The 24,495-nt window shown below is 37.4% G+C and overlaps 1 protein-coding gene across 1 annotated transcript in view; it reads right to left on the bottom strand.

The window, feature by feature from the left end:
• The window catches only part of HOMER1 (homer scaffold protein 1), a 141,046-nt gene that overhangs the window by 77,761 nt on the left and 38,790 nt on the right, over nt 1-24,495 (bottom strand). Inside the window, 2 exon segments of the mRNA XM_017870906.1 lie at nt 176-307; nt 6,108-6,264. Of these exon segments, the coding sequence (XP_017726395.1) occupies nt 176-307; nt 6,108-6,264 (289 nt within the window).

A 24,495-nucleotide genomic window follows, 5' to 3' on the forward strand; every position in this document is an offset into this window, starting at 1 on the left:
CCAAGTGACAGTAGCATCTAATGATCTCTTGCTTCTTGCTCTGAAGTCACTATTGTTGTTCCAAGAATATTAAATAAATTTCTCCTATATTTTATACTCCCCATTTGGTATTATATATTTAAGATATATGACTTGAAGATGAAGATTTTCATTCAAATTTTATGATTTAACTCACTTTCGAAAGATGATGCTCAGAGGAGAATCCCAATCCATAAACGGTGTTTGCCCGGCTATCAGCCCACTGTCCAAACTTCTGAGATGTTTTAGTAAATGTCATGTTTGGGGTGATGGTACTATTTATTATTGCCTAAAAAATAAAGCAAGTATGAGTAACCAGCAAAAAAATCAGCAAACAGGCGTTTAAATACAAGACCATTCAGTTACATAAAAGCTTAGGATTATCAATAAGCCACAATGTTAAATACATAAAGATAGTTACAGAAATAGTTTCTGGCATTATAAGTGATAGTGTGGAAATATGTTAACTAAAATATAAATATGATGACACTATCAAAAATTTCAACATTTTACACTCAAATAAGTTTACCTATGATCCAAAAAATGTCAGAGTTTTTAACGTGATCAGTTTTTTCTTTTTCAATGTTTAGAATCGACATTTATTAATATTGGATGATAATCACTAGAAGACAGTAGGCCTTAATAGTGGTTTATTTAAAAGTAGGGTACCACCCTCTAAAGAATCTTTCAAAAATGAAAACATACATAGAAAATATGACACTGATTTTCTTCTTCTTCTTTTTTTGAGATGGAGTCTTGCTGTGTCACCCAGGCTGGAGTGCAGTGGCGCGATCTTGGCTCACTGCAAGCTCCAACTCCCGGGTTAACGCCATTCTCCTGCCTCAGCCTCCTGAGTAGCTGGGACTACTGATGCCCGCCACCATGCCCGGCTAATTTTTTTGTATTTTTTTGGTAGAGACAGGGTTTCACCATGTTAGCCAGGATGGTCTTGATCTCCTGCCATCGTGATCCACCCGCCTCGACCTCCCAAAGTGCTGGGATTACAGGCATGAGCTACCGTGCTTGGCCGACACTGATTTTCTAAAATCCGTAACTGAGTTTTCTTCAAGCTGATTTACCTGAAATACATTATGATACAGAAAAGACTTGCAATCATTTAGTACTTTTTCCCTTTACAAACTTCTAAATATAGAGGTATTCCTTGCTATACTCAGGAGATTGGTTCCAGGACCCCTGTGTATACCAAAACCCGTGCATACTGAAGTCCCATAGTCAGCACTGCAGAACCTGCATATATGAGGTCAGCCCTCTAATACTTGGTTTTCACATCCTACAAATACTCTATTTTTCGATCCACATATAAGTGAACCTGCATAATTCAAACCAGTGTCAAGAGTCAATTGCATACTCATTTCTTTTCTCATAAAGTGGTATAGATTCGTGATGTTGAGAATTGCTATCATTTTTGTTTCACACATAATTTCTTAGAAAACTAGCATTTTAGCATGTTACTAAATGTTAACTTTGGTGATCACCATAATAAATTTCAACTATCATAAAATATTACCTCATTCTCTTTGCTAATACCATAAAAGTGAGGGGGAATCATTTTTTTAGTCTAATGCACTCCAAATTTAAGATTAGAAAGTGATTTCAATAGTAATAGACAGATGTTAACAAATTCATAAGCAGTCATCTGCTGAACTCTTAAATGTGGAATGAAACATCAAGCATTTTCTGAACTAAATTTTCTTACCATGTGAGCATTTTCTAAACAAAACTAAATTTGCTTACCATGTGAACAACAGTATAAAAGTAAATATTTAAGAGCTATGCAGGTATTGGAGAAGTCATAAAAATGAATGCATGACACCTGTCCTACTATAAAAAAAAAAAAACAGTAAAATAGAGTGGTCCCTTCCTTCCTCTCAGACAGAAGATATGTCCACTGTAATTATATGAGAGCCCTTATCCTCAATTAAGTGTTTTTACCTCAGACAAAATTTACATATTCATACTTATACAGTTTCCTTACCCTTCAGTTCAAAAACTGCTTTTCTTAGCATGTCATTTCGGATTTGTAAAATGTGGCTAATAACTGCTCTAACTTGAACGGCATCAAATGAAGTCATCAAAGACTAAATAGGAAATAATTTATTAACAAATGGTAAGGAATCATTCATTCATTCAACTTTAATTGAGTACCTTTTAAATGCCAAACACGGTTCTAAAAATTTGAGACACAACAAGAGGGGCAATGTAATTGCAGATTACAGTCTAGAATAAGAGGAGTCAGTAAACACATAAGTAAATAAATAACTGACCAATATAATTTCAGACAGTAGTAAGTACTGTGAAGACCAGGATGTGAAAGAGTGAAAGGCAAGAAGTCAAGACTGGTTGGCACTGCCTTAGATTTGCTGGTCCTGAGGAGGGCACGTCTGAACTGGGATCTCTGTGTTTTCTAAAAGACAAGGGCATTTTATACATGACCCTAATAACTCAAAAGTGAGTCAACAACAGGTTTTATAGGCATCTAAGAAAACTGACCAATGTGCTGTTAGTTGGTCACTAAGCCCCCTCATTTTAACTATTTCAAATTAACTTCTTTCTGCTTTGACGAGTTTTATTTTAATCTCCATTCTGACCCTTTCCTTGTCTCTGTATTACTTGTTCTTTAATGAAGAAAACCTTAAAATGATAGATGATCCCACACTTTTAAAAAGCTTTATTTCTTAGCTTCTTTGAGTAGAACGCATTTAAAAGAAAAATTTTAGTTCTTTAAAATAAATATGTCTCTCAACCCTGGAGTTCTAGTCCTTTTAAGGAAAAGAGGTAGAAATGCAGTGTCATTACTACCTCATGTACGGATCACACAGAGTGCCCTGATCCTGGCCCTTGACCATGCTGAGGTCTCTGCAGCATAATCAGAAAACCTTAAAGCAAACTTCATATGCACAGCAGAGGGGTTAAGTGAGAACAAGTGCATGTTTTCTAGGCAGGGCACCTAAGGGGTTTCCAACTCAATCATGAAGAGCAGAAGTGGGGGGTGAGATGGAGAAAACACTTGTTTAGCTGAGTCAAATAAACCACTACTGCTGACTTAAAAAACAACCACTCCCGTAGGAACTGAAGCAGTTAATAGCATCAGTTTAGAAAAGTAATTAGAAAATGTGACAGAAAATATAACTCTGCTACAGAAGATAGATTTTGTTAAAACAATACAAAAAGCTTTTCAAAAGACATTTATGATTCTAATAATTACAATCAGCAATGTATATTCAGAAATGGAAAAATGCAAGAGCAACATTTCATATTGCTTCAGTGGGAAGAACACATGAGGATTATGTGTTAATCACTAAAATTCCTTCCTTTAAAATAACTCAAAGTATTTTAATCTGGTGAAGGTTAAGTTAGCAAATGAAATCTATTTACTCACTTCCATATGATTTCTTTTCTTGGACACTGGACAACTCAGTTGATCGTTATTTCTATACAACATTTAACCCTCCTTTCTAACAACGGAGGATTGTTATCTTTTTCTGTTATCTCTGTTAACCCTCCTTTCTAATAAAGGAGGCATGTTATCTGTCATTTGGGCCCAGAAACAAAACAGATTACAGAGAACTCAAGGTTCAAATAAGGGAAAAGAAAGAAACACTCTAGAGTCTCAGGTTATAATATTTAGTATCTGTCAAACTTCACTAAACCAGACAGTTACAAAATATGACAAAATTATTCTTCACTAAATTCTTCACTAAAAAAAGCTTCACAAAATGAACTATTTCTATTTCTCAAGTCTTTTAAATCCTCTAAGCAAAAATGAAAAAATCAATTATTCAAGTAAATACATGTTACTTATATACAAGACACAAAGTGCAAACAGCCCTTGGGGTCTTATAATCTAGTTAACCTAGTTAAGGAGATAAGGAATGAGTACACAGAAAAATCAGACAAAAAGTTTAGCATTAAATTAAATTATCTTTTATTCCCTACATAACACTAGGCAATAATCGCCTGATACTAGCATTAATAACAATAGCAGTGAGTGTTTGTATTGTGATTACTATACACACTGTGTTTTTGCCTAAATTTATTTACTCTTCACAACAATGCTATGGTGTAATGACGTACGTATTTTTATTCACTCCTTTTTATAGACAAAAAAACTGAGGCATACAGAAGTTGTGTTTTTTTGTGCCCCCCCCAACCCCCCCCACCCCATTAAGAGACAGGTCTCACTCTGGATGCAATCATAGCTCACTACAGCTTTGACCTCCTTAGTTCAAGGGGTCCTCCAGTCACAATATCCTGAGTAGCTAGGACTACAGGCATGCACCAATACAGCTGGCTAATTTTTTTTCAATTTTTTTTTTTGTAGAGATGGGAATCTCACTGTGTTACCCAGGCTGGCCTCAAACTCCTGGTCTCAAGTGATCCTCTTGCCTCAGCCTCCCAAAGTGCTAGAATTACAGGCACAAACCTCAGTGCCCAGCCCTGCATGCAGAAGCTAAATACTTTGCTCAAGATCAGATGGTGATATGGTTTGGCTCTGTGTCCCCACCCAAATCTCACCTTGAATTGTAACCCCCACGTGTCAAGGGTGGAACCAGGTGGAGGTAATTGAATCATGGGGGGGCAGTTTCCCCTATGCTGTTCTTGTGATAGTGAGTCTCACCAGAGCTGATGGTTTTATAAGCATCTGGCATTTCCCCTGCTTGCTCTCATTCTCTCTCCTGCCGCCCTGTGAAGACGTACCTTCTGCCACGATTGCAAATTTCCTGAGGCCTCCCCAGCCATGTGGAACTGTGAGTCAATTAAACCTCTTTCCTTTATAAATTATCCAGTCTCAGGTATTTCTTCATAGAAGTGTGAGAATGGACTAATACAGAGGGCAAGCAGATGGTAGAAACAAAAATTCAAACCAGACAGTCTGGCTCTACAGTGTGTGCACTTAACCCCTTCATTTAATTGCAAAAATTCCTGGAAGTGGAAAGGCCTCATGGCTTTAAGAAACTGAAGACCTCATCTTTCTACAAACTTTAAATCTAGAATCTTAGAATCTGATTTTTCTTTGGAATTTCTTTCTCTAAGTAAGTTCTATGAAGTTCATTGATGATAAAAGGATCCCCCGTCCAGGTGCAGTGGCTCACGCCTGTAATCCCAGCACTTTGGGAGGCTGAGGCAGGCAGATCACCAGGTCAGGAGTTCAAGACCAGCCTGGCCAACATGGTGAAACCCTGTCTCTACTAAAAATACAAAAATTATCTTGCCATGGTGGTGCACACCTGTAATCCCAGCTACTGGGGAGGCTGAGGCAGGAAAATCGCTTGAACCTGGGAGGCAGAGGTTGCAGGGAGCTGAGATGGCACCACTGTACTCCACGCTGGGCGACAGAGCAAGACTCTGTCTCAAAAAGAAAAAGGGAACTCCCCGCCAACCCTTCTGAAGGGCACACTATCCACTAAGCACTGATTTAAGTGCTTTGCAGATATTAACTCATTTAATCCTTACAACTACCAATACTGAGTTGAGCACAGTGAGGCTCAGAGAAGTAATCTGCCCAAAGACAAAACACTCAGTAGATGGTGGAGTTGAGACCTGAACCCAGGCAGTCCTTGCTTCTGTTACATCATCTGCCTCTCCTAAAAATAAAATAGGATTTGTCCTTATACTTTCTCTTCAGAGAAGAAATGTCAGCTTTAGTATTGACACTGACAAACTTCCTAAGATATAGGGACTTTGATCTGCTACTAGTCTATAGCAGTATATTTGAAAAGAATTAGAGCTCCTAGAATTCTAGACCATGTCTATTCTGTGCACCACTATACTGCTAGTACCTGGCATAATGCCTGACACATAACAGATATGCAATGAATATTAAATAAACAGAATGACCTCAAATTTGTAGAATATTTTGGCATGTAATATAATAAAGTGGTTAATCAAAGTAATTTAGTGGACAAAACATGTTGCTACCTTAATAATTCAGTTTTGTTTCTTAAAAGTTTTAAGAACTCAAAAAGAAACATTTTATATTAATGAAGATAAAATCCTCTGAATAAAACTAAAACGCCATATTGAAAAAAGCAAAAACAGCCAAATCATTCAAAGTAAACGTAGCTTACCTTTGAGCCATCTAAACTGATTATCCTATACACATTTCTTGTGCTGTCATAGAAATAAGACACAGTAACTGCATGCTTGCTGGTGGGTACCCAGTTCTTCTTTGTGTTTGGGTCAATCTGGAAGACATGAGCTCGAGTGCTGAAGATAGGTTGTTCCCTGCAGGGCAGAAAAGAAAATGATGAACTGAAAGCAGCCATTTTTATTTTACTAGACAAGAGAACATGAAAACTGCAAGGATGATTCTGCTTAATCAACAATTTCCACATACCTGAAAGAGAAACTTTCAAATTTGCATATTCTAAGTATTCAGTCATAAGGTTTCTAAAAACAATTATAGTCAATCCTCATTATTTGAAGATTCTGTACATGTGAATTCACCTAGTCACTAAAATTTATCTGTAACCCCCAAATCAATACTGTGGCACATTCTTAGTCTTTCACAGATACACACAGGGCAGTGCAAAACCATGCGTCACCTGACATGGCACATTTCCATCTAAAGCTAAACAAAGTGACATTGCCTTCTTGTTTCAGCTCTCATACTACATATACAAGTGTCCTTTTTGTGGTCTATTTAGCACCATGTTTTTCACATTTCACACTTTGTTGGTGCTTTTGTTTAAAATGTCCCATAAGCATCATGCTGAAGTGTTCCCAGATGCTAGCTGTTCCTAGGTGCAAGAAGGCTGTGATGTGGAGAAAATATGTGTGTTAGATAAGTTTCACTGAGGCATGAGTTACAGTGCTGTTGGCCATCAGTTCAATGTTAATGCATTAATAATATATATTAAGCAAGATGTCTTTAAATAGAAACACATATAAAACATGGTTATGTACTGATTAGTTGACGAAAATGTCGTGAGCAGAGGCTTGTGGGAACATGACACAGTATTTTTCCCTAAGAGCAATGGTTCAGTACAGTATTTGCTAACTTAGTGTTGCTGGCACCTTCATGGAAGACGTGAATAATGAGAATAAACTATGCTCTGCTAAAATACAAGTATCTTATGTTTGACCCTTACAAGGTTAATATTTTTATCCACTTAAAACCACATTTGAAACCCATGTAAACATATTTTACCCATCTAAAGCCCAGAATAACCTGGGAATAGGTAAAGAACTTACTGGGAAAACATACATTCACTATAATCTCTACTATACTTAAAAGTCTATGGAAAACAAAGTTGCTGAAACCACAAATATCTCTCACTTAGATCAAGCAGGGCACTAAAGATACAGAGATTTTTAAAATTACAAAGAACAAAAACTAACAAAAAATACTTACTTAAAATATCATTACAGAATTCTTTACAGTATGAACAAGCATGAGATGATCTATATATATGGAAGCACCATAATTCAAAATTTCCAAGTTCTGAGTAAAATTATCTTGGAAGCAGCATTTATCAAGCTTTTTTTTTTTAAGAGCCCAAATAAAACTCATCTCTTTCATTTCATTACACGTATTTCCTTTCTAAAGCAGTTCAAGGTCATAAAGAAAATTTTAATTGGTAATATTTAAATATTAAGTAAATTATTGTTTAAAACTTATCAAATTTGAAGAAAGGAAGGGATCATGAGAGGGAGAAAAATTAGAAAAGACAGGCCAAGCGCAATATGAATCCACGGCATAAATGGCCTTCTTAAAAAGGTTAATAGAGGTTTGGGGTGAATCCTATAATCCATTTCAACTCTTATGACGAGGTTTGTGGTGGAAAGGGGAGGTACTTCCCTGTAAGGTAAATCTGCTTTTTCCTAGTTTTTCTTCTGCGAAATCCTCCTATACAACCCTTTTCTTTTCTCTCTTAAAAGAAAGTGATATATTTTGTGCCACTCTCTAAAATATGAAGTGGAGCCATTACTTCTTGTTTAACTGCCATTATATATGGATTCATTTAATAATTATTAACAATCTGGCAAAGCACTGTACCAGGATAATGAACTCTGAATTGGGAATAGGCCCTATTCATTCCCTCTTTCCCCATCCTCAACCACTGACTTTCAGTGAGGCTGGTGCTATAAGCTTGGGTTATCTTCCAAAAGCCCTGTAACCCCTATTTTTCTTTTTTCACCTTCTAATTAAAGTCTGAGGTAAAAGCACTGTTGATCAGGCTGAGAGTGGTTACTTACAAGTCAGAGATATTATTGTGTATAATATATGATTATACACAACTCTATTAAGGCACATAAGGAAGGGAGGTAGGACATTATTCTTTACTAACTCGATTACTTGATTTTTTTGTTGTTTTCATTTGATAGGGGTTAAATTTCTTAAACTCACCTAAATAACACAAGTTGGTGATTATAGTAATGTGTTCTAATAAACATATTTTCTAAAACAGTAAATTAGTTATTAAGACAATAATATTGCTTTTGCAAGCTTTCTACAACCAATCAACAAATCCTTACTCAATGGAAATGCAATGTTTTTAGTATGGTAAAGACTTTCTACATCATATTGAGTCATACATTTAATTAATCCACACAATTTCCCTTCAGAATAAAAATATTTAAACTAGCAAATGACATTTGAATATCAACTATAAGCAAATGACATTTGAATATCAACTAAGTACATAGCTTTCTTCAATTCTCTTCTGAATAGCTGGTTTTTTAAAGAAAATTACAGTTTTTAAGATTTCTGTGGTCAAAAGCCTGCGCTTCAAAGTCTACATGATGAAGACTAGGGAAATAATTTTCACTACAGATACAGGGAACAGAATTCCTAGAAGTAATGAGGATGTTACTGCATCTGACAGGGCATACCAATAAATGATTCAAACTTTTATTGAATATCTATTATATGCCAAGATGTAGGATCCAGATGGTCCCTGCCCTTGAAAAATTCAATTTGGTGAGAAAAGATGGATACGTTAAAAGCAAAATCCTCTTCACTATGATAGATTCTCTAAAAATAAGTAACTGACAGCTATGATAGAAAACAGATGCCTAAACAGAGTTTGAAACACACTGTTGCACAGTGAGAGGAGGGCTAAGTACACTGTGCAGCAAGAACCTTAGTACAGGTAAGTATGAGTACCTTTGAAGAATGAGGCTAGAATGAAAAAATAGAGAATGAAAAAAGAGAGAAGACAGTTCATGAGGGTGTCTATTGAAAGCTATTGAGATATTATAAGCAGGAAATAGTTATTATTATTATTATTATTTTGAGCAGATGGGTTCTCACTATATTGCCCAGGCTGGTCTTGAACTCTTGGCCACAAGCAATCTTCTCACCTCAGCCTCCCGAGTTGCTAGGATTACAGGAGTAAGCCACCTAGCTTAGCTTCAGCTTTGCATTTTAGAAAGATAAATCTGGGCCACGTGCGGTGGCTCATGCCTGTAATCCCAGCACTTTGGGAGGCCAAGCTGGGCAGATCACTTGAGCTCACAAGTTCGAGACCAGCTTAGGCAACATGACAAAACCAAAATTAGTCTGGTGTAGTGGTGCACACCTGTAGTCCCAGCTACTTGGGAGGCTGGGGTGGGAGGCAGAGGTTGCAGAGAGCCAAGATCATGACACTGCACTCCAATTTGTGTGACAGAGCCAGATCTTGTCATATACATGCACAAAACTTGGCCACAATAGAAAGAAGGTGGATTGGAGAGAAACACTGGACACAGGGAGACTAGTCAGAAACTTACTAAAGGATTGCAAATATTAACAAATAAAGAGGTTGGGAGTTTAGAGAATAGGATGAAGATGTGATAAGGGATTAAAGGTAAATTTAGGAAGTAGTATCAGTAGGTAAGTAATAGACTGGATATAGGGTGGTTCTCAAACTGGGGTGATTTATTCCTCGGGACATTTCACAATGTCTGGACACATTTTTGGCTGTCATAATGAGAGAAACTACTGTCGGCATCCAGTGGGTAGCATCCAGGGATGCTGTTAAACATCTACAATGCACAAGACAACTTTCCGCAACAAAGAATTTTCAATTGTGCCAAGGTTGAGAAATCCTGATGTATAAGACAAAGAAGGAATCTGAGTCTCCTGAGTTTCTAGTTTGGGTTACTGAAAAGAAGACAGTGCCACTAGCAAGGATGGGACACAGAAAGTAAAGTCTAAGACTGGGGAAGTGGAAGGGGAAGATGAGGTCAGTTTTGAAGGAGTTCAGATGCCTACAGGGTTTGGATGTAGAACTCTTGGGTCAGGAACTTAAAAACACTAGTTTGGAGCTCAGAGAAAACCAGGCTGGCATGCAGAGTTTGGGGAAACACCAGATTTTATGATGGGTATGTTTCAACACTAAGCATGTCCATAAATTTCATTTAGAAAAAAGCTGTAGAAGAAGCAGTAGAGAAGCTATATCTAAAATCTTTAAGAGATTTACATATACCTGAAATCTTAAAAAGCTATCTTAAAAATCTAGCTCTTAATCTCTTAAAAAGACCTGTAATACATTTGAAACTGATTGTTCCAAGTGTCCAGGTATTAAAGCTAATATCTTTTCATAAACTGTATAGCACTCATAAATAAAGGTTAGACACTACTTTCTTTTCAACAATTCACACAAACACTAACTGGATCAAATACCAGCATTTCCCAAAGTATATTTATATTGAACAACAGTCTGAGAAATGAATGTTCCATGTTTAAATAAGTTTCGCAAATACTACGTTATATTCTAAAACATTTATAATGTACATTAGTATGTTAAAGCTTCTGAGAAGTTCTGCAGTAAAGAAGCCACTCTAACACCAATAATCCAGCATCTGGCAAATTATTTGACCTCAGAACTCTTTCATGTAATATACTTACATCTCCTACGATTTATATTTATGGTTATAATATGAGAATCAAAATCAAAAGACAATTCTGAGGTAAATATTTCACTGAAAGTTGGTCTGTGAGACCAACTGAGATGGATAGTTTACCATTTTTACTGATATTACTAATTATATTTATAATATAAAATTCAAGCCTTGTTCAGTAATGACTACAGTATTATTTCTTAAATGGGTACTTGTTAAGAACACTCAAAGTATCTCTTCTAAGAAACTAAAAATTATTCCTAAAAAATTACTCTAAAAATCAATTTTAAAGACAAATAGATCCATTACGGGTGCAGTGGCTCACGCCTGTAATCCCAGCAGTTTGGGAGGCCGAGGCGGGTTCATCACTTGAGGTCAGGAGTTCGAGACCAGACTGGCCAACATGGTGAAACCCCATCTCTACTAAAAATACAAAAATTAGCCAGGCATGGTGTAGCGTGCCTGTAAGCCCAGCTACTCGGGAGGCTGAGGCAGGAGAACCACTTGAACCCAGGAGGCAAAGGTTGCAGAGAGCCAAGATCACATCCCTGCACCCTAGCCTGGGCGACAGAGTGAGACTCCACCTCAAAAACAAAAAAAACCAGAAAACCACAACAGTTCTGAAATGCTTTAAACTAGCTTAGAGCAGCAAAACCCACCCCCCCCACACACACTTTAATCATAGAGCACCATCTATTCAGTAACTTCTTACATCAATAACCAGAACAACAAGTAATTCAAACTACTTTACTGATATAAGAAAAGCTTACTGGAGTATTTTTCTGTTGATTCATAAAATAATTCTAGGAATTGGTGTAACAATAATTCTCAAGTTCTTCATCTTGAGCTACTACTCTGTAAAAGTACTACATACAGTGATGGATGCTAAAACTTACTATGGATGTAGAAAACTGGAATAATGTTAAGATAACCCTGAGAAAAAAAGTAGTAAAATCAGAATTTTATTTTAAAAACAAGACTTACTCAAACTCCCTAGAGCTGACATAAAGAATTACTACACTTAGCTCTCAGGCATCTGCGCAATAAGAAAGAAATGAGGATCATAAAAAACTAGAGCAAAACAGAAAACTATTTTCCAAAAGATACATAAGTTCTAGGTCTAGAAAAAAAGCAGACAGTTAATATTCATCACTTGGATAGCTCTGATTTTTAAAAATCAATGATGATGCTGTTTTAAAGTTACCAATGAAGTCTATACTTTCACAAATATTGTATGATTAATCAGTAAATCTTCATCCCAAGAGAGTGCAAAGGCATAAGTCCAATAAATACAATCAAACTCAAGGAAAGGAAGAGAAATTGTATATTTCCTAGTCTACCTTTAATGCCTACCTTAGAAGTGTCCTTTTCAGATATGTAAGTACAAATGGCTACTATAGCAAAGGAGATTATAAGGAAGGTTATTGTTTCAAATATTATCTTTCTTTTATTTTCCAATTATCTTTCTTTTAATTTTCCAAAAGAAAGTAGCCTGAAAGTATTCTAAGTATTCTAATAAGTATTAGAAATAAGGCTGGTAATATTTTTCACTGAGGATTTGACTCTGCTGCAAACCCTGTTGGCTGACTATCTACCAACTGTTCTTCCTTGCTGCTCCCCAACAAACCTCAGATACTCTACCCTTTTCCATATGACCGTGAGCTTCACTAAGGATAATCATGGCAATCCCATTCTTGCCAGAAGTTGGGTTAGGAATGGACCTCTGAAACAATTCCAAGAAATAACCAAGAAAAGTTTGCCAGAAACTTCTAGGTACACTCACAGACAGTACACACGTAAGAAGGAATATTCTCTGAAACGGTATGTTTGCATGTGACATCAGGACCTAAAGAAATCCTTAGTGCTATGAGGGGCGCATACCTGAGAACAAAGCCAACATTCTCTGTTAATAATAGCATATGGAAAAACAAAGACTCTGGTTCCTTGATGATGTCACTGAACCAACAAATCAGCTTATCTCCAGGCTTCTATATGATAATAAGTTTGCTAATTGTTTCAAACAGTTGTCATTTAAAAAACTATGCAAATGAAAACTGAGGAAAGAGGTTTACTTACAACAAACTTTGCAATAACATGCCCCCCAATAACTGATTGGTGGTAGTTCAGAACTATACAAGCTACACACTGGTCATTCATTCACTTCATAACACCACCCCACAGTATACACAATTTGATTTTGGGGTCCCCATTTAAAATTGTAGAACCAACAGAGCAATTTATAAGAATAACTGCATTGAGATGGGTGGGAAGAGGAAGAAATGGAAAGGGAAATGTGGAAATTGCAAAAGTTCACCACTAGTCGACTTTCTGCAATAAGGATTTAAAATCCAAAGCTTTTAATTAAAAAAAAAAAAAGCAATATAAGAGCTTATTAGAGCTACAGAAGCAACCACTAAAAGAAATAAAATTACAATTTTAAAAGTAGTTGCCTCTGGGGATGGGGCTCAATGAAGGAAGGGATAAGACAGGGGCAATTACTTCTCTTTCTTATCCTTTAAGTATTGTTTAATTTTTCTTAACCTTGTATAAGTATTAAAATATCTTTCTAAAATGGCACTGTGAAGAAATTACACTTAGATAACAATTAACAATGGAAAATAATGCTTTAGGGGCCATTTTTGAACACTGCCAAAGAATCACAGAATGACAATTTTAATAGGTTGGAACTCAACTGAGAGGAATAAGGGAAAGTAGGAGAGGAGCAGAAATCTAAACATGCCTAACTGTAGGTCTGCAGGTGCTCAAGGTACATCCAATCCCCGACAAAAACATCCTCCTTGATTTGAAGTGAACAGGAAAGTAAGACAAAAAACATTCTACCCTCAGCTTGCCTTTGGGTGACTGAAGTGGCAAGAGAAGCTGAACAATACTTGTTCAGGTCAAAATAAGAATGGCAAGGACAAGTCCAGGAATAGACGGACACTAATTACCATTTAACTTGATAGGTAATGGCTGGAGAATTGTTTCAGTGCCACTATGAAGTGGCATAGCATGACTTCGGATGCAGCAGCTCAAGCACTGGAATTTCCTAGAAAGAATTATCCTGTACAACTTAATAATATAAATTGAAACTCTACACGATTATCAGACAACTGGTTTAAATCTCACCACCCCCTCTCTTTCTCATACATACAACCCACCCTAAGAAAAATCTCATTAAGATACCTGTTTTGATGCTGCTCAGAGATTTATGACTGCATAATCTAACATACTACCAACTGTATGTTCCTATACCATGATATGTGTAATAATCTGATTGCTTACACATACAATGTTCTTTTTTAAAAACCATATACAAACTTTGAAGAACGCAAAGGTTTTTCTACTAATGGCTACCCAACACATAGTTATACTGCAATAACTCCATCTAGTGATGAACCAAAAACAGAGCAGGTGCATGTTTTTTAAAACCTGGAAGTTACTCTGTAGCAAATACAAAATTGTAAGGTAACCCTGCTGTAATAGAGGTATCAAGACTTCTGGAAGGAGTTATTTTTGGGTTTTTTTTGTTTGTTTGTTTGTTTTTGGTATGATCTGGCCAGGCACAGTGGCTCAACTCTGTAGCCCTAGTGCTCTGGGAGGCCAAAGCAGGAGGATTGCTTGAGCTCATGCAAGATCTCGCCTCTACAAAAAATTTAAAAATTAGCTGGGTGTGGTGGCACATGCCTATAGTCTCAGCCACTCAAGAGGCTGAGGCAGGAGGATCATTTGAGCCCAGGAGTGGGAGGCTGCAGCGAGCTATGATTGTACCACTGCATTCCAGGATGGGTGACAGAGCAAGACCCTGTATCTTTTAAAAGAATGTTTGCATTACAGTTGAGTATCAGAAATATTTTCATGACATTACTTAATTGGCATATTTGAAGAAAATAACAAATCTAAAATTTCCATTTGGAAATTAAGATTATTAAGTTATAAAAATACACTTAGAGAGTAACAATACTGTTTACTTTTTTTTTTTTTTTGAGACCGAGTCTCACTCTGTCGCCCAGGCTGGAGTGCAGTGGCGCCAACTCGGCTCACTGCAAGCTCCGCCTCCTGGGTTCACGCCATTCTCCTGCCTCAGCCTCCCGAGTAGCTGGGACTACAGGCGCCCGCCACCACACCTGGCTAATTTTTTGTATTTATCAGTTGAGACGGGGTTTCACTGTGTTAGCCAGGATGGTCTCGATCTTCTGATCTCATGATCCGCTTGCCTTGGCCTCCCAAAGTGCTGGGATTACAGGTGTGAGCTACTGTTTACATTTCTTATATGTCATCTCTCACTTTAAGAGTAGTTTTTATAATCTATAGACCATGGTATTAGTTACTAAGAGATTTTAGTACTTACTCTTGGGCACTTTCATAAGTAGCCATAAAAAATTAAGGAATATGCTGAAATTCAGAGTAAAAATCAAGCAACCTCATTCAATGTACATTTAAGCAACATCTTCAATGTTCAAAGAAACTTGCTTGCTATGCATTAAATAACTGCCAAGTGACTTTGTCCTTGCCACCCATTAAAAACCCTATCCATTTCAGGTAAAATGTCAGTGTTTAAAAATACATCAAAAAGTATGCTTGATATACCACATTTAAAATTACATTATTAGGCTGGGTGTGGTGGCTCACACCTGTAATCCCAGCACTTTGGGAGGCTGAGACAGGCAGATTGCCTGAGCCTAGGAGTTCAAGACCAGCCTGGGCAATATGAGGAAACTCCATCTCTACAAAAAATTAGCCAGGCATGGTGGCGTACACCTGTGGTCCCAGCTACTTGAGAGGCTGAGGCAGGAGAAATCACCTGAGCCAGGAAAGTCAAGGCTGCAGTGAGCTGAGATCATGGCCACTGGCCAAAAGAGGAGATCCTGTCTCAAAAATAATAATAATAATAAATAAATTACATTTAGAATTGATATGGTACATTCCATTTTATTTGACTTTAAATATTCTCCTCTTCCCATATGATTTCCACTAACTCAAGCTAAATTCTGACAACTGACAATATATGCCTGGAAAATCTAAAGAAAGTAACCTCTTGTTAATAACTAGAGTTTAATTCTTGTTAATATAGGTAGTACTATTTAACCTACTGCCAAATAGATTAAACTCCCGGTGTTTTATTAAAAATCTAAGCAAGGCAATTTCCCAATAGACATCCAGTTCTTAAAAACTTTATTTATGCCAGGGCGTGGTGGCCAGCCTGTGAATCCCAGCACTTTGGGAGGACCATCGAGGTGGGGCGGATCAACAAGGTCAGGAGGATCGAGACCATGGTATGGAACCGCATCTCTACTAAAAATACAAAAAATTAGCCGGGCGCTGTGGCGGGCGCCTGTAGTCCCCAGCTACTCAGGAGGCTGAGGCAGGTAGAATGGCGGTTTGAACCCGGGACGGAGCTTGCAGTGAGCGAGGGATCATATGCCACTGCATTCCAAGCCTGGAGCGACAGAGAACACTCGTCTCAAAAAAAAAAAAAAAAAAAAACAACTTTATTTTTGAGACGGAGTCTTGCTCTGTCCCCCAGGCTGGAGTGCACTGGCACGATCTCGGCTCATTGCAACCTCCACCCCCCGGGTTCAAGCGATTCTCCTGCCTCAGCCTCCCAAGTAGGTAGGATGACAGGCACTCACTACCATGCTCAGCTAATTTTTGTATTTTTAGTAAAGATGGGGTTTCACCATGTTGGCCAGGATGGTCTCGATCTCTTGATCTTGTGATCTGCCTGCCTCGGCCTCCCAACGTGCTGGAATTACAGACGTAAGCCACTGCACCCAGCCTTAAAAACTTTAACAACGAATGAATTAGGCTGGGCGCAGAGGCTCAGACCTGTATGCACTTTGGGAGGCCGAGGCAGGTGGATCACTTGAAGTCAAGACCAGCCTGACCAACATGGTGAAACCATGTCTCTACTAAAAATAAAAAAATCAGCTGGGTGTCGTGGCAGGGGCCTGTAATCCCAGCTACTCGGGAGAATGAGGCAGGAGAATGGCTTGAACCTGGAAGGCTGAAGTTGCAGTGAACTGAGCATTCCATTGCATTCCAACCTGGGCAACAAGAGTGAAACTCCATCTAAAAAAAAAAAAAAAAACTAATGAAATGTTGTTATAAAGGCCATTTAAGTGCTAATATCACCTTCAACAAACAATCATAATACTCTTAGGTACACTTTTCTTTTATACTTACTACAAACTAAATGAGTGGATACTCAGTCCATATAATATCTAAACAAATAAATATTCTAATAAGTAAACTCAGGATTGAATAGAAAGATCTGGAGATACTTGACCAAAATGTTAACATTTGTGAAATTTGAAAAGTGGTTATGTGTATAGTATTCCCTGTATTATTGTGAATATTTAAAATTGCTCAAAACAAACAATAAAACGTCACAGCACTTCTCTAGGAATTCTTATTGACAAAGCAAAATTTGAATAATCTGCCACATTTTACTTTATATAACACAGGCCGGTGTTTTCTTTTTGAGATAGGGTTTTGCCCCATTGCCCAGGCTGGAGTGCAGTGGTGCGATCACAGTTCACTTTACCCGTGACCTCTCAGGCTCAAGCGATCCGCCTGCCTTAGCCTCCAGAGTCGCTGGGACTGCAGATGCACGTGCACCACCACATCCAGCTTTTTTTAGTTTGTAGAGATGGGGTTTCACTATGTTACTCATGCTGGTCTCAAACTCCTGGGCTCATGCAATCCTCCCATTTTTCGGCCTCCTAAAATGCTGGGATTAAAGGTGTAAGCCACCATGCCCAGCGTAGGTCATTTAACTGCCACATAACAATACATGCTATGATTAGAATTACACTATCCAATATGGTGGCCACTAGCCACCTGACCACTAAGCATTTGAAATTCAGCTGGTGTAACTGAGAAAGTGAGTTCATTTAAACTTTATCTGATACTCAATTCAGTGTCTGAAAGGCTTTTAAGTATTTTCAGACACTGAATGACTTGAGGACCATGCAGAAAAGACTTAGCTGTAATTAGTACCTGGAACAACCTGGGTATGTGAATCTACTTTTTCCAATAGAAATTTAAATTCAGATCAAGTATTTCCAATAAACATTTAACATTCAAATTGAGATGTGCTCTAAATGCAAAATACATAATGGATTTCAAAGACTTAGTATTTTTTTAAATGTAATATAATTTTACGTTAATCACTTTAAAAAAGATAGCATTTTGTATAAACTGTGTCAAAATATATAAAATTAGTTTTGACTTCCTTTTAGAACCTTAAAACTAAATTTCAAATAACATGTTGTTCACATCATATTTCTTGTGGAGAATGTTGGACTAGACAATATTTTCTGTAGCTAGTTCCTTACCAACAGACATATAGGTAGTTCTCATTTTTGCACTGTTACAAACTAGCATTACAATGTTCCTGTATGTTTTCTTGTGCACACACACAAGAGATACACTAAAAGCAGAATTCCTAGTCATAGGGTATTAGCACAAGTCACAGCACCTGTACCAATTTACACTCATTAGTTTTACACTACACTCTCCTAACATTTGGTAATGTCCACGCAACATCTTTAATTTGTGCCAATTTTGGACATGAAATGGTATTTCACTGTAGTTTCAATTTGCATATCCCTGACCACTAGTGAGCTTAAGCAGCTATTCATGTATTTCTGGGCCATCTGAGCCCAACAAATTGCTATACTCATTTCTGAGCTTGTTTAAAACCTTATTTTAGCTCCAATAGTGAAAAAGCCAGAGTCTAAAATTCAGCACTCAAACCACATCTCATATATCCAATTCGAACCACATAAAGGTAAATTATGGTCCTTTGGTATAAAATTTAGTTCTTATTTTTCCATACCAAAGTGTTTCTGATACTCCTCTAAATTATTCCATCGCGAAAGGGTGAGCTGTGGAAGTAATGGAGGAGTAAGTAAATACATGTTAGTCAAACTTTTAACTTAGAGTTGCTTAAAATGTTTTCCTGGCTCAGCATCAAAAAACAATTTACACAAAACATATTTAATGTTAAACTAGAGGTCAAAAATAACACAGTTCTATTGCCAAATAAGTTAAACTCCTGAGTGTTTTTCAAACAGTAAATTCCCACTCTCTTTCTCTATGCAATTTTCTTTCCAACATCCCTCAGACTTGGAAGTGACTCTTTCATCTGATCAAGTTTTGTCTAGTCACAGGTACTAATTACAGCTAAGTCTTTTCTGCATGGTCCTCAAGTCATCTAGCTATAAGTCTACCAATGAATAGCATCTGTTATTTTATGTATGGTAGTCATACAGTCTCAATTTCCCGAGATTATCCAGGTTTCATATTATTTTTCTCTGTTGAAAAGGGGCTATATTAAATATAATTAAATGTGACTTATACTTTGCTTTTTTAAATTATTATTTTTAAGAGATGGGGTTATGTTGCCCAGGCCTAACTTGAACTCCTGGGCTCAAGGGATCCTCTCACCCCAGCCTCCCACTGGGACACTGGACACAAGCTACCTCACCCCACATTACTTGCAATTTTTGTCAGCTAATGTCTCAATTTTGGGTTTTGCTAATATAATCCCTGTAGTGATGTGGTGTTTGTGCTTGGATGCATTAGCTCTATTTCATAAAAGTAGTGTTAATACAACCCAGTCATCATGGTATCACATAAACCCAAATACATTTTCTGACTGTGAAAAGCAATTAACATTTTTCACTGACCAAAAATATGATACAGGAATACAATAATCTAAGTGGGAGGCCTTTTCCCTACTTAACTTTCCTGAAAGTGAATTATATTAGAGGTAGATGGAGACTGACTTCTGAGCTACCTGAGAGAGGGAATCCTATAGATAAATGGGCACCTTAACAAGACAAGCTTACTACAGTGTTTTTCAAACCCCAGGTCACAATCCAGGGAATCATGATCAATTTAATGGTCAAAAGGGGTATTTTTAAAAGTGAATGAAAATGCAAAATATCAGAAGTGCATCATACTTGTTGAGGACATATATCTTGTTCCAAGAAACTTTCAGCCACATATTTATATATACTTGTCACAATGTAAGATGCATTTCCCCCCCGCCCTGCAGAACATGATCAAAGGTTTGAAGACCTGGGCATACGAAATGCTTCTATTGAACATTCATGAAAATTCTGTAAAGCAGATACACAACACCCATCTTATAGTATGAAAACAGTGCTCCTGAGTGACTTAAAGTCGCACAGCTAGCAAATGATAAAAGCCTAGTTTTTAACGCAGATGAAAATGGAATTAAACCACTGGACATCAAATAACTAAAATTAAAACCATGAGTTATCTTTTTTTACCTGTCAAAATAGAAAACATTTTTAATGACTAAATTCAATGTTAGTGAGAGCTTAAGGAAACCTGACACTTTCCAAAGCAGCTGGTGGGAGTATAAATTAGTAAAGTCTTTCTGAAAAACACCTTGGCAATGCATATCAAAAGCCACTATACAGCCATGAGAAAACAAAGTTGTAGCATATCCAGTGACATAAAATGTGCAATATAATAAAGAAGATAGTTTATAAATAAGTGGATACTGTATGAAAACATATCTATAAAGCCTTAGAAAAAAATACACAGAGGATACACTTACTTCAGCCCTTGCTCTGCCTCTCCTCCTCTCAACACAGACACCAGAGTGATCCTTCTAAAAACTCAATCTAGCATTGAAATACTCTAGGAAAAAAAAAGTGGGGTGGGGAGGCAGGATAAAGCAAGCATGAGAAAATGCAAATGGCTATTAAAGTGGGTCGGATGATGAGTCCTTTTCTGTATGTCTGGAACATTCAATAATATATAATTTTAAAATAATAAAACGTAAGTCAGGTAGATCATTCCTCACAACTCTCCAATGGCTTCCCATCTCACTCACAGTAAAATACAAAGCCCTTAAAATGGCCTAAAGGAGGCCGGGAGCAGTGGCTCATGCGTATGCTATCCCAGCACTCTGGGAGGCTGAGGCAGGCGGATCACCTGAGGTCAGGAGTTCAAGACCAGCCTGACCAACATGGTGAAACCCCATCTCTACTAAAAATGCAAAAAATTAGCCGGGCATGGTGGCATATGCCTGTAATCCCAGCTACTCAGGAAGCTGAGGCAGGAGAATTGCTTGAACCTGGGAGGCAGAGTTTGCAGTGAGATCACACCACTTGCACGCCAGACTGGGGAACAAGAGTAAAACTCCATCTCAAAAAAAAAAAAAAAGAAAGAAAAGAAAAGAAAAAAATGGCCTAAAGGCCTTGTGCCAGTGTTTCTCAACCCTGGCTACACATTAGAAATCAGCTTCCACACCCCGAAGCAGTCGCCTGGGGGAGGAGATCAGCATCAGTTGTTTTTAAGAGCCTCTAAGGTGATACGCATGTGTAGCCAGGAGGGAGAGCAACTAGAGGACACAATCCCCTCCTCCCTGCCCACCTTCATTTGTCCTTTGCCCTCTTTTGTTCCAGTCACAGTGGCCTTCCTGATGTTTCTCAAACATGCCAGGCACTGCCCCTGTCAAGGCCTTTGCCTGAAGTGCTCTTTTCCCTCAGGTCTGCCCAGTATGTTTCTTCCTCTCCTCCAGGTCTTGGCTCTAATGTTACCTTCTCAGTAGAGCCATTCTTGGTCATTCCATGTAAAAATTACAGTCCCTTCCAGGACTCCCTCTTCCCTTTATTTCTTTTATTTTCCCCCATGGTACTTATCACCATCTGACACACAATATACTATCTTATATATTGTCCCTTTCCCCCAAGTAAAGTATAATCTCCTCAAAGGCAAGGATTTTGACTGTTCTAATCATTGCTGTATCCTCAGCATCTCAAATTTCTGGCACATATTATATATTCAGAAAGTAATAATAAATGAATGAATGCTTATACACCAAAATGTTTAGAGTTCTTGATGGTGGAATTACAAGTGACTTATTTTTTCTTATCTCAATTTTCTATGTGAATTTTCTATATTTTAAGAAAATGGTTTTCTAAGCAAATAATTTTTTAATCCAATGTATTTGCTTGCTTTTAAATACACAGCTAGTAGAATATTGTCTTAAATAAATACATCCATAGAGCTGCAGATTTGCGCACTTTACTGAATATGACATGCTTTAAATTTTTTAACAAAGTAAATGCCAATTGAAAATATTACAGCCCCAGACTGGGTGTAGTGGCTCATGCTTGTATTCCCAGGAATGGGAGGCTGAGGTAGGAGAATCACTTGATCCCAGAAGTTTAATCACTTGAGCCCAGGAGTTAAGACCAACCTGGACCACTAAGTGAGACTCTACTAAAAAAAAAAAAAAAAAAAAAGTTGGCCAGACATGATGGTGCATGCCTATGTCCCAGCTACTCAGGAGACTGAGGCAGGAGGATTGCTTGAGCCCAAAAGTTTGAGGTTATAGTGAGCAATGTTTGTGCCACTATACTCCAGGCTGGGCAACAGAGTGAGACGCTGTCTCTAAAAAAGTGTTTTTAATTAAAATAAAATTATAGCCCCAGTGATATTGGATTCATCTAGCAAATTCATCTGATTCATCAAACAGATTTGGGGATACTCTTATCTGGAGAATGTTTCTTACAAAAGAAATCAGCCACAAATTTCCAACTGATCCAAGTTTTGCCATCAACTATGTCTGTTCAGAATTCTCTCTGTAGTGCAGTTATCCCACACAAGTTATCCTACACAAGTAAGCTTTAACTACCAATATAGTTTTAACTGTGAACCAGCAAGCTTGCCCTGAAGAATCCCATAAATATGAACTTTAAGGAAGCCAATCATCTAAAGCTGGATAAAAATTCCTAACTCGTTCTCCAGCTACCACAGCATAAAAGATGATGGTTTAACTAAACAAGTACAGATAAAGAATAGCTGAACCAAATGATAAACAGAAAAAGTATCAGTTCTACTAAAGAAAGCTTGCCCAACTCAGGCCTGTGGACCACATGAAGCTCAAACAGCTTTGAATGTGGCCCAATACAAATTTGTAAACTTCCTTAAACATTATCAGACCTTTCTGTGATTTTTTTTTTTAAGTTCCTCAGTTATCGTTAGTGTTAGTGTATTTTATGTGTGGCCCAAGACAATTCTTCCTCTTCCAATATGGCCCAGCGAAGTCTAAAGACTGGACACCCTTATACTAAAGACTTTGTATTTGGCAGACATTCCACAATATTCAAATGGATTATATTAATATTAGAACTCCAATTTCAGTTGCCTCATCCAACCATTTAAGAACCAGTTATTTTCAGTTCTTTTAAAATTCACGCCCTGGAGTCTGGACAAAGTGGTAATACCTACTCTTAAATCTTTCTTAATCAAAAACAGCCTCTCATTATATGAAAGAGTTCTAGAATCTCAATCGAGTGCTCTTTTGAGACATTTGAAAAGAAGTAGTCTTATTTCTTAAGAGACAGAAGTGGTAATAATAATTACAAAGGTACTACAAACAGCAGCATGAGCACAGCATATCACCCTGCAACAATTTAACATCATGACAACAATTTTAAAAACTTTATTCCAATACTAGGTATGGCTAGACTACAGTGAAAAATGCAAAGTTTATGTAAATTTCTAAGTTACACCATAACATTAAAAAAATTTGACACCATCCTATCACCAGTATATCCTAAATGTACTTACTCTTTTCTGTTTTGTAGGTACTTTGGCAGAAATAGCAAAAGTATTTGTTTTTGGAGCTTGTTAACTATTCTAAATTTTCTTTTTTAAAAAAGAAAAAAATAGGCTGTCAGTCTGTCTCCCGGGCTGAAGTGCAGTAGCATGCTCATAGCTTATAGCTCACTGCAGCCCCAAACTCCTAGGCTAAGTGATCCTCTCCAGTCAGCCTCCCAAGTAGCTGGGACTAAAGATGTGCACCATCATGCCCAACCAATTTTTAAAAAAATTTTTTATAGAGACGGGATCTCACTTTGTTGCCCAGGTTGATCTAGAACTCCTAGCTTCAAGCGATCATCCTACCTTGGCCTCCCAAAGAGATGAGATTACAGGCATGAGCCACTGCTCCTGGTCTTTCTAAACTTTCTAAGACTAAATTCTTTCTCCCTGTATTAGTAATATAGTGAGACAGCAAATTTCTGATTATCTCAATTCCCTAAAAGATGCCTTCACTGAATTAAGATTTAAAGTTCTCCCTTGAATTGTTTAACAGACTGATAAAAGAAACTCCCATTGGATCATCAAATCACTCAGTATCTTAATGACAGTGCTAGGCAAAAAAATCATCTGTTTGCTGTTACACCCAAACAAGACTACAACTCAATACACTCCTCACTCATTTGCCAAGAAACTCAGTCAGGTTGTTTTCTACTCTCATGATGATCTCATCTCAGGTTCCCACTACATCTATTCATCTTTTTCTTTTCAACAATGTGTTTTCAACTATCCTGTTTTACCTTGTTCCTGATTTTACAAAATATTAAAAATTCTCTGCAGAAACTGAATGGTTACAGATCTAACATAATGAAAACTGAATAGCTTAAACATTATTGATGGAGTCAAAAAAGTAATAGTGACAGGAAAAAAAGCTGATGACAGTTTCTAACCTTCTACAGTCGGAATTATGTGATGTCTCAGCAATTTTCCTTTCATAAATTGAGCACACAAATTAAAATTACTCAACAACAACTT

The sequence above is a fragment of the Rhinopithecus bieti genome, unplaced genomic scaffold (genome assembly GCF_001698545.2).
Source record: "Rhinopithecus bieti isolate Rb0 unplaced genomic scaffold, ASM169854v2 scaffold_5216, whole genome shotgun sequence".
NCBI lineage: Eukaryota > Metazoa > Chordata > Mammalia > Primates > Cercopithecidae > Rhinopithecus > Rhinopithecus bieti.